This window comes from Micropterus salmoides, unplaced genomic scaffold (assembly GCF_014851395.1).
Source record: "Micropterus salmoides isolate LMB-PRFRI ecotype aquatic unplaced genomic scaffold, ASM1485139v1 Ms_hic_scaffold_15, whole genome shotgun sequence".
NCBI lineage: Eukaryota > Metazoa > Chordata > Actinopteri > Centrarchiformes > Centrarchidae > Micropterus > Micropterus salmoides.
In genome coordinates, this window is record NW_024040596.1 from 16,459,359 (window position 1) to 16,474,221 (window position 14,863).

The window sequence follows — 14,863 nt, forward strand, 5'->3', positions numbered from 1 at the left end:
TAATGGCATTCACAGAAAAGAGAGGACAACTGTATTGGATATACATACAGGCTAATAAAGCATCTTAAACTGCTACTGCATGTGAGCTCAGACACAAGCCATGGGTAACCCAAATATATCATGTTGATAAACAGATGGATACCCTGTAATTACATTATCCTACTAATAATGAAATTCATTATCATACTGTGGGCAATGCCATCAACCTTGTCTTAAAGAGGAATACATGGCATGCGGTATGTTTATTGAAAAGGCCGCATGAATCATCCAACTACTTTTTTTAATGCTCAACACATAGGGATTATAAACAAATCAATACTAATCCCCTCATGGAAACACCATTCATTTCACAGACGCAGCCTTACATCACCATCCATTATTACTTCTGTTTGAATATGCAAGGAACGCAATGCAGGTTATGCAATCAACTTCAGTATGACGTCTTATGAAAGGGAAATATTTTTATATTTGTGTTTAAGTAGGAGACAACTTTGCACCATTCATTAAGGTTTAGGGAGGCTGCTTTGTGAGGTCTGAGGGAGAGGCAAGAAATGAGGGTTGCCATAGCAACTGCACAGCAATTGAGAGGGCCAGTGTGAGAGAAAAGCGGGACCTTAATGGAGTTATGAACACTGGTGCATGATTTTGCCAAACATGAATACTCCAAACACACTAAATTAAAAATAAATTCCCACTGTATTAAAGTAATAATAGCAGCCACAAATCTGCTATTTTCTGTGGAGTTTATTCAGACGGTTATGCTTCAATGGCACACTTGCAGAACAGACCCTGTGTGCATGAAAGAGAGCCCATGTTATGTACAGACTATGTGCGTCATGAATGCTGCACCAGTGTGACACGTGGCAACTAACTATTGTTAGTTGGTGTAAGGATATCTGCAGTAATGATCTCTACTCCATCCTTACAGCTCAAGGTAGCCTTTTCTATAATCACAGAGAAACTAGTGTCTATGAATTCACGCCCAGAACCATTTAAAAATGAAGCAGCATCTGAAAACCACAACTTCAGTACAACTGAAGTAGATCAAGTAGCTCAGTTGTCACGGAGATGACTCCTTGACAACTGAGTCTCTTGATCTGCTGAGGAAGGCCATAGGACGTGGCTAAAAGCTTCAGAAATAAAGTTAAGTGGACCTTGTGTTGAGAATTTCTTGTTAAATCGAGTTCATGCCATTTTAATTAGTAGGCTATTAAAAAATTGCCTTCATCAAACAGCACCATCCATGATCATGTCTAAACATGTTGTTATAGACACAGCATTAACACAACCCTATATGTACATTAAGTAAGATAGGTATACAGTGAGGAAAATAAGTATTTGAACACCCTGCTATTTTGCAAGTTCTCCCACTTAGAAATCATGGAGGGGTCTGAAATTGTCATCGTAGGTGCATGTCCACTGTGAGAGACATAATCTAAAAAAAATAAAAATAAATAAAAATCCATAAATCACAATGTATGATTTTTTAACTATTTATTTGTATGATACAGCTGCAAATAAGTATTTGAACACCTGAGAAAATCAATGTTAATATTTGGTACAGTAGCCTTTGTTTGCAATTACAGACGTCAAACGTTTCCTGTAGTTTTTCACCAGGTTTGCACACACTGCAGGAGGGATTTTGGCCCACTCCTCCACACAGATCTTCTCTAGATCAGTCAGGTTTCTGGGCTGTCGCTGAGAAACACGGAGTTTGAGCTCCCTCCAAAGATTCTCTATTGGGTTTAGGTCTGGAGACTGGCTAGGCCACGCCAGAACCTTGATATGCTTCTTACAGAGCCACTCCTTGGTTATCCTGGCTGTGTGCTTCGGGTCATTGTCATGTTGGAAGACCCAGCCTCGACCCATCTTCAATGCTCTAACTGAGGGAAGGAGGTTGTTCCCCAAAATCTCGCAATACATGGCCCCGGTCATCCTCTCCTTAATACAGTGCAGTCGCCCTGTCCCATGTGCAGAAAAACACCCCCAAAGCATGATGCTACCACCCCCATGCTTCACAGTAGGGATGGTGTTCTTGGGATGGTACTCATCATTCTTCTTCCTCCAAACACGGTTAGTAGAATTATGACCAAAAAGTTCTATTTTGGTCTCATCTGACCACATGACTTTCTCCCATGACTCCTCTGGATCATCCAAATGGTCATTGGCAAACTGAAGACGGGCCTTGACATGTGCTGGTTTAAGCAGGGGAGCCTTCCGTGCCATGCATGATTTTAAACCATGACGTCTTAGTGCATTACCAACAGTAACCTTGGAAACGGTGGTCCCAGCTCTTTTCAGGTCATTGACCAGCTCCTCCCGTGTAGTTCTGGGCTGATTTCTCACCTTTCTCAGGATCATTGAGACCCCACGAGGTGAGCTCTTGCATGGAGCCCCAGTCCGAGGGAGATTGACAGTCATGTTTAGCTTCTTCCATTTTCTAATGATTGCTCCAACAGTGGACCTTTTTTCACCAAACTGCTTGGAAATTTCCCCGTAGCCCTTTCCAGCCTTGTGGAGGTGTACAATTTTGTCTCTAGTGTCTTTGGACAGCTCTTTGGTCTTGGCCATGTTAGTAGTTGGATTCTTACTGATTGTATGGGGTGGACAGGTGTCTTTATGCAGCTAACGACCTCAAACAGGTGCATCTAATTTAGGATAATAAATGGAGTGGAGGTGGACATTTTGAAGGCAGACTAACAGGTCTTTGAGAGTCAGAATTCTAGCTGATAGACAGGTGTTCAAATACTTATTTGCAGCTGTATCATACAAATAAATAGTTAAAAAATCATACATTGTGATTTCTGGATTTTTTGTTTTAGATTATGTCTCTCACAGTGGACATGCACCTACGATGACAATTTCTGACCCCTCCATGATTTCTAAGTGGGAGAACTTGCAAAATAGCAGGGTGTTCAAATACTTATTTCCCTCACTGTAGCAAAAAATGCTTAAACTATATGCGGTCAATATATTAAGGACTGTGTCTTTAAATTTTTATTATTCTAATCAAAGTATGGCAGTCTACTTTCACCAGGAAAAAAATAGATGAAAAGTTAGTCAGGATGATGAATGAAGGGCTTCCATACTAAAATCCACAAAGTGTCAAATGATGCAGGAATCTGTCAGTTTGCCTGTAAGTAAATATAATGAAATATTAATAACTTACATGGGGTGTAGATTTTGGTTTCCCCATGTCTGAGTTGTCTCATAACAGCAGTCACATTATTCCTCTACCACCTTTTCATTCCCCATTAAAGTGAGGGGACTTCATCAGAGGCTAGAAACCCCGCAGCCTTCTTCCACCGCTCAGAGTTAATAGAAGTTAACAGGCAAAAATAGGATGACAAACCATATATTTTACTTTGGGAGGCAGTTGGGGCTTTAAGGAAACAGCAATACAATTGAATTTTCGTTTTCACATGTGATCTATTTCTGCCTGGCCATTTACTGGTCTTATTACTGGGTGTTTGTCTCTCAGCTTAAAATAAATAAATAAATAAATAAATGGTGGGGGTAGTTTGCCTGTTTTCGGTTTGTGAGGGATTAAAGGAGCAAAAAAAAGTGTTGACGTGTGTTATCAACTTGCATGGTGGCTGATGCTGAGTTGTGTGAATATAACAGCAAGCGCTACCTCAGACGTGGGCTTTATTTCAATTCTAACATTTTTACTTCTGTACATTTCTTTTATCCACAGCTGCATTGCCATCATAATGTTACATGTTACGAATCACTCATGAAAAACAGGAAACAGAGGAGTCCTGTGGCAGTGAGTCCAGTGAAAGCGGTTACTTGCAATGAAGCAGAGACATTAAAGGTGTAAAAGAGGGGGAGTTTCTTGCTCCTCAGGCTGAGTACTACAAACAGGTGGAATAGCTCCCGCAACAAAAAAGAAATGCACATCCTCGTTTTACAGCCCACACTGGGACAAAGAAAAAACACAAAGAACAAACCCCCCTCACCAACCATTTCAGCACACACTACTGGTCAAGCTGCCACAGACCTTATGTATCCAGCAAAGCCGCTGCCCTTTTAAGTAGGGTTTGATGTTTACTTGGACGAATGGCATTTTAACTAACAGTGTTGACAGCCTGTGCAGCATCACAGGAGAAAACAGCATCCAAGGACTTTTTATTTACATCGTTTCACAGGGAAATAACTGAACCATGAGGGGAAAGTACCACTAAAAGCTTTCAGTCAACTCCGGCCACTGAGCAGATGTAGAAGTCCTCGCTCTACCATCTTATGTTGTCTTTATTCATAACACAAACAGTTTCTTGCTCCAGAATGAAAGCGGTCTGCCGCCTAGTGAACAGCACACGGCAGCAACAGACATTACAGAGGGTTTTTGAACAGAGGGTCTAAAGGGACATGAACAGAAGAATGAACTGAGCAGGGAGCAGTATCACATCAGTATGAGATTAAGGCAGTGAAACCGAGGAGGTGATCCAATGGAAATAAGCTGAGGCTCTACACAGCAGCAGACACTATATAGATGCAAATGCCAAGAGGCTGTCTGAGAGAGCAGACACACACGGTTCAGCACAGACATAACCAAGCCAGCAGCGAGGGTTGCTCTCAGTAAAAGTGAAGTGTGCAGAATATACATGATGAACACTTCACATTATACCCCCCCCCCCCCCACTAATACTAACCGTTTGTCCAGGAAACAAAGATTTATCAATGGGGTTTTCACGGCAGCGTATTAGCCGAGCAAAGAGTGTTTAAGAGAGCTGCCAGATCCCCATCGAGCTGGACTTTGGACATGCTTTGGGTTAGCCTACGATACTTCCCCACATCCACCAGGGGGCTCAACCTCATCCTACTCCTCTCCATGTCCCGCTGCCACACCTCTCTGCACCTCTGGAGACCCTTCACAGAAACTGGTTCAGGGCTGTCCTCGTGTTCGAGGCTCTTCTTCTTCTTCCCCTCTTCCTCTTCTTCACAAAGTAGCAATGACGCACACTCTCTGAGTGACACCACCTCTTTCTCCAGTGCCAAAGAAAATGTTTGAGCTGCACCCTGTCCTCTTGTACTTCTGACAGGCTGGATGGAGCAGGACACAGGGAGGTAAGCCAAGAGAGAGTCCAGGAACTGCAGCATCTGTAACTGGCTGCTAAGGAACAACAGTACCACAGTTTGCATCATATAATATATGTTTCAATAAATGATAATATGGTTGTTAATGTTTCTTGAGGTCTTTTTTATCATTTCTGTCATTTGTCAGCTGCTTAACATCCAATCTGACTTTATTTGCAGGAGTGCTCTGCTTGACAGAGAATCGTAATCACTTTGATATTCAGGGGAATCTCACACGGACATGCATCCTAGTCAACTTTGAATGCATAAATATAAATTGAGCAGTGCCCACATCTACTTGTGGAACTACCTTCCTTAGTTCTTTCAAACTAAATTGAATAATTCAAGAGAGTCCCTTGTAGTAGTGTTTGAACTAATACACAGAGCAGTAATACCTTAACTTGCAAATTAATAGAAAGAATTTATATTACTACTGTTTTTCTGACTTTACATGACTATCAAATTAGTAGCACAAAAAATTGAAATTATGAAAACCAAAAGGAAGTTTGAAAATATGGAAATGGTGTTCAGACAATAGAATATGAAGGTCAACTTAGAACTTACTAAAAAGGTAATCTTTGTAGTTCTGGACCTCCAGTAGCGCTACAGAGCAATTTTCTGCCGTTTGTTTGTTCTTATGCATGCATACAAAGACACACATACACAGGCAAATACATGCGCAAATGCAAGTGGGTAACGCTATACACACTCCTGCCAATGGTAAACAATTCCACTGATCTACTAGTGGCTGTAAGGCACCAACAACTGCATCAAAGCAACTGGCAAAGGCAGGGAAGAAAAAGACTGGTAGTAAACAATGCAGGTGTCAAAATATTCCAAAAATCCGCCTTGCAAATGTTTCATAAGGAAGGTAATAGATTCAGTATCTTTGTTAGACCTCAAGGAAACACAATGTGTTTTTGGTAAGTAACACAACACACAATCATTTCTTTTAAAAAGCATCTTTAACTTACACATAAAAATGCATCCTTTTATAAAGACCCACTAATATGATTATGGGCTAAACTCAATACTATCCAAACCATCAAAAACTATAGCTCTGAGGTCAGTAATACAGCCATCTTACTGGTATCTGTAAATAAAAGTGGTTTACCTGGAGTGGACAGACAGTTCCCCCTGGAAAGGGGTTATCTGATGCCAATGCAGCAGCATGAGAGCAGATGGTCCGGAAGAATTTAACAGTAGATACTGAGGGCTTACTTCTATCCTCTTACAACCCACTCTTTTCTGAATCCAGCCATCTACATCACCCAAGCTGTGATCAGGAGAGTCTATGTAGAAGACCCAACGTTCCAGCACTGCCATCAGACTAAGCAAATCTTCTTTAACCTCATCTGGGCACAAAAAGAAGACAATCACGAACATCCATGTGACCAATATTAAAATCAAGCCTTCAAGAATTTGTGATTTTACCTGTTTTGAGTTTGGGGTTTTTCAACAGTTGGGTTTGGAAATCAGTACGGATGTCTAAAGTAACTTGACCACAATGCAGGACAACCGGTGTTGGGTTGCTCACGACGGAAAAAGCATCTCGTCTATGGACGTAATGGAGCATGACACGGCACTTGACACAGCCAGAGTTCAACAGAGGTGTCAGCCTGGTCACAGCAGTCACAGCCAGTCTGCGTGTGTTGAGATCATTGGGTCTGCTGGCACTGTGCGGCTTGCTTCTTTTGGCTGCGGGCTCTGGGAACAAGGAGGCAGAGGAGGAGGATGATGATGATGAGGAGCAGGGCGCTGGGAGCCAGCACACTTGGCTCTGGGTCTGGATGACTGCAGGCATTGAGCTCTGGCCCGTCTCTGTCAGAATGGATAAGCTCACACTGGCCACTGGTCTGGAACAAAAATAACACATCACTAACAATCAGATATCACACGGACAGTAGGTAATCAGACTGGAGATTGTGAACTGATTAACACCGATATCTCCAGGTGGTGATATTACATCAGCTGTACAAGTGCACCAATCACAACAACAATATCTGGGCTCTTGAGGCAATCATGCCAGAAGTAGTTTTCCTCCACATGTTCTCAAATAAAAAACATGAACAGGTGGATGAAAGAATTTGATAGCTTCTTGTTCCCACAGAAGGAGCTTAGAGACTGTTGCCATGGTGACCACCTAGCCAACCTGCATCTGCCTATAAAGGTGGGGGCAATTAGAGAGGCAAAAGCTGTACTTAGTGCGCTTTGCTTACAGATATTCGGTGTTATAGTTCTCTAAGACTCATTGATCTAATCATGCAAAAAATATATTTTACCTCACAGATGTAATTTACTCAACATGATCTGACCACCTCAACACATGTCACCATAACATTTTACTTCGGACAAATCTAATCAGGCAGCCATGATATGGTCTGACAGCTAGACAGTAGTTCACTTGACTAAAGTTTTGACTTGACTAAAGAGTAAAGTAAAAGACACTCACTTGACTAAAACATGGAGTGCCACATTAATATGGCCTGTATCCTTACCATACACACACGAGTCCTCTCAACCAGATGAACTCATTATGCTTGACGAGTTAGCAAGTGGATGAGCATTTTAGAAAAATCACTACTACGTATTTAGATAATGTCATGTTCAATGGGTCATATATCTGATGCCTCAGTCCACACAAAGAAAAATATATGCAATTAAAAATTATTTTTACACAGGGCTGTCAGTAGTTAGTATCACTCCCACAACCATTCGGTCCCCAGCGATGCGATGCCATAGTTTGTCAACTTGAGGTTTTGAAGACACTGCTGGCATGTCTTGTGTCTTGTCATCCAAGGCCTCATCCTTTGATTCATCATCACAATCCCACAGAGCAATAAGGCCTTCCTGGACAGAAAGTGCAAAGACTATAATCAGCAATGACAAGTGTGTGACAGCAATAGCAGTTTATCAGACATTTCAATTTGAACAAAAGCCCATTAGGCACACAGGTAGCAGATTTCTTAAATGCCATTTAAAACAAACAGTGTTGTGGTGGTTCTTTCAGAATGTAGTATAGTTATTTGCTTTTCAAAAAAAGCTAGCTTTGAGCCATATACCCCATTCACTATGGGTGTATCGGTAAGGCATGTGTTTCCATTGCCCGCATTAGATCTTTTGGTCCTCCTCAGTGCCAGTGGCAGCATTAAAAACTCCGACTGCCTCAGCCTCAGTCTCATGAGAGTTGCCATTTTAAACATGACAACTTATCAACATGACTGACAAGTGCTGGAGCAAAATTTAACCAACTGAGGGGGAGGAGGGCAGGACTAGCAATAATAGCCTGGTGTTTTATGGAGACAAAAAAAAGTTTAATATTTTTATAGTCCATTAAAGATGTTAATGGACTATATATTTTTTAAAGTTTTAAATATAACTTAAATGCATATCTGTGTTACAGACTTTCATTATGAAAATGTAAATGCTCCTGAACATTACAAAAGCTAATGTTACATTGACAATGTTGTTGTCATCAACATGTGGTAAGATGTCCTGATGTCCTGTCCCAGCTCAATAGCAAAGGCACAATGTCTATTCATTTTTGTTGTGATCGGGTTGAAAGAGTTGCTGGTTAAATAACCATTACTAATATCATCCAGCCCTCTGAAAACTTTGCTTAATACTGCAACAGATTGAATATATTAAATATTTTCTTAGATGAACAGTACCTGCTCAGGCTGTGTGAAAATAGGTTCTCTTTCAGAGACCACATCAGTGAGGGCTTGGACCGACTGCTGTAGGACTCTTTCCTTCACTCTCACTTCTCTTTGAAGCTCCTGCAGCACGGTCAATCCACTCTAAAAGACAGATCATATTTGATTGACAGGTCATTGAGTATGCAGATTATTATTGCTGGTGAATATGGATGAAATCAAATAGTCATCCCAGTATTAATACAAATACACTGAACAAAATTATAAACACAACACTTTTGTTTTTGCCCCCATTCATTATGAGCTGAACTCAAGGATCTAAGACTTTCTCTATGTACAAAAGGCCTATTTCTCTCAAATATTGTTCACAAATCTGTCAAAATCTGTGTTAGTGAGCACTTCTCCTTTGCCGAGATAATCCATCCACCTCACAGGTGTGGCATATCAAGATGCTGATCAAACAGCATGGGTACTGCACAGGTGTGCCTTACGCTGGCCAGTCATACTAATACTCACAAATTCCTCGAGGCACAGGCCGAGGAGGTGGAGTTGCAGCTATCTTCGACTCTAGCCTACTAATCAGCTCTAAACCTAAACTAAATTATAACTCATTTGAAAGCCTTGTTCTTAGTCTTTCACACCCAAGTTGGAAATCACTGCAACCAATTCTTTTTGTTATAGTGTACCGAGCACCTGGTCCGTACTCTGAATTCTTATCTGAATTTGCAGAGTTTTTGTTAACTGTAGTCCTTAAAACGGACAAAGTTATTATTGTAGGGGATTTTAATATTCATGTGGACGTTGAGAATGACAGCTTCAGTACTGCGTTTATCTCTCTGTTAGATTCCATCGGCTTCTCTCAGAGTGTTCATGAACCGACTCACTGTTTTAACCACACCCTCTACCTTGTTTTGGTATACAGTATTGAAATTGAACATTTAATAGTGTTCCCACAGAATCCCTCTTTATCTGACCACTGTTTGATAACTTTTGAGTTTGTATTGCTGAACTACACGCCATTGGGCAAAAATGTCTATACAAGACGTCTGTCTGATAGTGCTGTAGCTAAATTTAAGGATGTGATTCCATCAGCTCTAAATTCATTATCAAGTCACAAAGTAACAGAGGACTCCTATGCTAATTTCAGTCCCTCCCAAATCGATCATCTTGTTGATAGTGCTGCAGGCTCGCTGCGAATGACACTCGACTCTGTTGTCCCTCTAAAAAAGAAAATAATAAAACAAAGATGGTTAGCTCCATGGTATAATACTGAAACTCGCAAATTAAAGCAAATATCACGGAAACTTGAGAGGAATTGGCGTTCCACCAAACTGGAAAATTTTCATTTAATTTGGCAAGTTAGTCTTAAAACTTATAGGAAGGTCCTCCGTAATGCCAGACCAGCGTACTACTCGTCATTAATAGAGGAAAATAGGAACAACCCCAGGTTTCTTTTCAGCACTGTAGCCAGGCTGACAGAGTCACAGCTCTATTGAGCCAAGTATTCCCATAGCTCTCAGTAGTTACAATTTCATGAGGTTCTTTAATGATAAAATTCTAACTATTAGAAACAAAATTCACCAAGACCTACCCTCAACTGGCACCGACTTATCTCTAAACTCAGGAATCTTAGAAACCAGTAAAACCAGACATATCTTTAGACTGCTTTGCTTCCCTCAATCTTTACCAACTAACTTCAAAAATTTCTTCATCTAAACCATCAACCTGCCTCTTAGACCCCATCCTGACTAGGCTGCTTAAAGAAGTTTTACCCTTAGTCAGCACTTCTATACTAGATATGATCAATCTATCTCTAACAACAGGCTATGTACCACAGTACTTTAAAGTAGCTGTAATTAAACCTCTTCTGAAAAAGCCCAAACTTGATCCGGATGTTTTAGCCAACTATAGACCTATATCTAACCTTCCATTTCTCTCTAAGGTTCTGGAGAAAGCAGTTGCTAAACAGCTGTGTGACTTTCTACAGAGCAATAGTTTGAGGATTTTCAGTCAGGATTTAGAGTTCATCATAGCACAGAGACAGCACTGGTGAAAATTACTAATGACCTCCTTATTGCATCAGACAAAGGACTTTGTAATAATAATAATATTAAATAATAATAATCTCTGTAATGGTTTTATTAGATCTTAGTGCTGCATTTGATACCATTGACCATCAGATCCTATTGCAGAGACTGGAACATTTCATTGGCATTAAAGGAACCGCTCTAAGCTGGTTTAAGTCCTATTTATCAGATCGATTTCAGTTTGTACATGTTAAAGATGAGTCCTCCATGCATGCCAAAGTTAGTCATGGAGTTCCTCAAGGATCTGTCCTCGGACCAATCCTCTTCACTTTATATATGCTTCCCTTAGGCAATATTATCAGGAAATATTCCATAAACTTTCATTGTTATGCAGATGATACTCAGTTATATCTATCGATCAAGCCAGATGAAACTCATCAGTTAGCTAAACTTCAAATGTGCCTTCAGGATGTTAAAACCTGGATGACCTGTAATTTTCTAATGTTAAACTCAGATAAAACTGAAGTTATTGTTCTGGGGCCTAGGCACCTCCGTGACACATTATCTAAAGATATAGTTTCCCTTGATGGCATCGCCCTGGCCTCCAGCACCACTGTGAGGATCTTTGATCAGGACATGTTGTTTAAGTCTCACATTAAGCAAATTTCAAGGACCACCTTTTTTCACCATCCAGAATAGAATTTAAAATCATTCTTCTTACCTACAAAGCTCTTAATGGTCAGGCACCATCTTATCTTAAAGAGCTCATAGTACCTTACAACCCCACCAGAGAACTGCGCTCCCAGAATGCAGGGTTACTTGTGGTTCCTAGAGTCTCCAAAAGTAGACTAGGAGCCAGAGCGTTCAGCTATCAAGCTCCTCTCCTGTGGAACCAGGTTCCAGTTTGGGTTCAGGAGGCAGACACCATTTCCATATTTAAGAGTAGGCTTAAGACTTTCCTCTTTGATAAAGCTTATAGTTAGGACTGGCTCAGGTGAGTCCTGAAACATCCCTTAGTGCAGCTGCTATAGGCCTAGACTGCCAGGGGATTTCCTATGATACACTGAGCTCCTCTCTCCTCTACTTCCTCTCCCTCTGTATGCAACCTCATCCCATTATTGCATGTTACTAACACAACTTCTCCCCTTTCCGGTAGTCTTGTGCTTTCTCGTCCCTCTGCTCTCTCCTATCACTTCCTGCAGGTGTTTCTGGCTCTGGAGCTGTGGAGTCTGGATCTGTGGCTGCGGGTCGCCTGCTGCCCCTGTGTTCCTGCTCGACACCCTCTGCTACAACAACTATTGTTACTAGTCCTATTGTTATTATAATCATTAACATTACGATTATTATCATTAACACATTATAAATATCTATACCATTTTATATCTATAACATCACCTTTACTGTCTGTACCGCTGTGTGTATATTATGCAGGCTGCCTCCCTCCCCTCTCTCTCCTTCCCTCTTTTATGGAATTATGAAAAGCGCTGTGAGATAACTGTTGTTGTGATTTGGCGCTATATAAATAAAATTGAATTGAATAAAAGACCACTCAAAAATGTGCAGTTCCATCACACAGCACAATGCCACAGATGTCACAAGTTTTGAGGGAGCGTGCAATTGGCATGCTGACTGCAGGAACGTCCAGCAAAGCTGTTGGCCGTGAAGTGAATATTCATTTCTCTACCATAAGCTGTCTCCAAAGGTGTTTCAGAGAATTTGGCAGAACATCCAACCGGCCTCACAACCGCAGACCACTTGTAACCACACCAGCCCAGGACCTTCATCTCCAAGATCATCTGAGACCAACCACTCAGACAGCTGCTGCAACAATCAGTTTGCATAACCAAAGAATTTCTGCACAAACTGTCAGGAACTGTCTCCAGGAAGCTCATCTGCATGCTTGTCGTCCTCATCGGGGTCTAGACCTGACTGCAACATCGCACAGCCATTGAAGAGGAGCGGACCACAGGAACATTCCACAGGCCAAAATCAACAATCTGATCAACTCTATGCAAAGAAGATGTGTTGCATTGAGTGAGGCAAATGGTGGTCACATCAGAGACTGACTGGTTTCCGGACCCCCCCCCCCAACACAGTGAAACTGCACATTTTCGAGTGGCCTTTTATTGTGGCCAGCCTAAGGCACACCTGTGCAATACCCATGCTGTCTGATCAGCATCTTGATATGCCACACCTGTGAGGTGGATAGATTATCTTGGCAAAGGAGAAGTGCTCACTAACACAGATTTTGACAGATTTGAACAATATTTGAGAGAAATAGGCATTTTGTGTACATACAGAAAGTCTTAGATCTTTAAGTTTGGGCAGTGGTGGCCCAAAGGTTGGAGAAGCGAGCTTGTGACCGGGTCGCCGGTTAAATCCCTGGACCGGCAGGATAAATCTGGGTGTGGAAAGTAAACCAAGCAGTGCTTGCCCTCCCTAATTTACCACCACTGAGGTGCACTTGAGCAAGGCCCATAACCCCAACTGCTCCAACGGAGCTACTTAGTGGCCAGCAAAAACAAAAGTGTTGCGTTTATAATTTTTTTCAGTGTACATACATAAAATAGTCAAATTGATGTTGCAAACAACAGACAGACAATAAGATTATATTATTGCCCAGCCCTCCAGCATTAAGGCAGATAAAATACAGTTTATATATGCTCACCTGTAGTCTGGACTCTAAAGCTTGAAGAGTGAGGAGATAGTTCTCTGGTAGAAGAGATGTCTCTGGTGCAATATTGTCCTGGCAACTCTAAAAAAATGTATTATCTATTAGTCACTCTGTCCTCTGTCACAAAGTATTGTAACTGTGAAGTAGCATAGCTCATGTGAGGGAAAATGATGCCTTACAGAATATGAAATGCCACAGAGGTCAGTGATGAGGAATTTGTCCAATGAGTGTCGTGTTACGCCTTGATCCTTAAAACACAACAGCATTTGGTCTGTTCCACATCCCACAAAGTCATCCACGTGGACAGAGCTGACACCTGACCAGTGAGACGCTATCTGGAAAAGAGAGTTTAACAAAGTAGGCTTCTGAAATCTTGTAAACTGAATGAAAGTCTAGCTACAGAAAATGAAACCCCATTTTTGCATACTTGAAATGTTTCCTTCCATACAGCACACACATGCTCCTGGTGAAAGGATATGACGAACAGGCAGCCATTTCTTCCGGTGTTGACAAGCTGAATATTTTCAGTCTGTCCAAAGGGGAGCTGACATGTGTCTTTCACAATGCCATTCTCAAAGTAAACAAGTTGCTGATTAAAAGTTGCTGCAACTACAGCAGATTTCAGCCCACCATCCACTTTTTCAGCTGACAGCACAAAAACGCACCTTGTGATGCAAATGTAGGGATGAGGCAAAATTATAGTGCCATCAAACACGTGTCCATTGTCAACAAAATAGCCAAGGGCTTTGCTTGTGGACTGGTTATTCAAGGACTGCTCTGAAACGTTTTGCAGTCCAAGAACAAATATTTGTTCTTTGTGGAGGGGGAGTTCTCCAACAACAATGTGGGACAACGGAATGGGTACCTGTCTCACCTCTCCTGCCTGCAGAGATGTATAGAAGACATTACCAGCATGGCTCCACAACACCGTGGGGCCCCGGAGGATAGATACATTCTCCCTCATTTCATAAGGGAGTTTAAACTCCATGCAGGGCTCCAGTCGGTTTGAACTGCTCAGTGTGAGAAGAGTATACTGGAAGCTCCCTCCTTTCTCGCTCTTCTTTGTCACTAAAACACATGGTGTGGCGACTCTCTTCTGAACATGTATGGCACATTTACATGTCACAATCTCCACACGATGCGCTGATCTTTTCCTGCTGATGACAGCCGCTCCCTCAGCTGCGATCAGGAACGCGTTGTCTTTCCGTTCAAATGAAAGGCTGCAGAATATTAACTCACTTCGTTCGCTGTCATTTGTGGCTGTAGCTCGTTTACAGTTAAATAAGATTATCTTTCCACAAAGGGAAAGGCGATGCAGGCTTCGATATCTCTCCATTATGAGCAGCTTCACGTTGCTATAAGGTTCGATCCCTCCTTTTTGACAGCTTGAGTTAACGTTATCTCTAAAGTGGAGCCTGTCACTCTCA

The 14,863-nt window shown here is 41.6% G+C and overlaps 1 protein-coding gene across 2 annotated transcripts; it reads right to left on the reverse strand.

Moving 5' to 3' along the window:
• Positions 1-3,631: 3,631 nt before the first annotated feature.
• Positions 3,632-14,853, reverse strand: fancb (FA complementation group B). Of its 2 annotated transcripts, none has more exons than XM_038720633.1 (8): positions 13,864-14,853; positions 13,616-13,771; positions 13,431-13,517; positions 8,751-8,879; positions 7,757-7,929; positions 6,514-6,935; positions 6,194-6,434; positions 3,632-5,113 (listed from the first exon to the last, which is right to left on the reverse strand). In XM_038720633.1, exons 1-8 carry the CDS (start codon positions 14,770-14,772, stop codon positions 4,693-4,695), a joined length of 2,538 nt encoding a protein of 845 aa, XP_038576561.1. In that variant the 5' UTR covers positions 14,773-14,853; the 3' UTR covers positions 3,632-4,692. The 2 variants fall into 2 exon arrangements, with proteins under 2 accessions (XP_038576561.1, XP_038576560.1); XM_038720632.1 differs by having other exon boundaries at positions 3,632-5,116.
• Between the last annotated feature and the right edge of the window lie 10 nt (positions 14,854-14,863).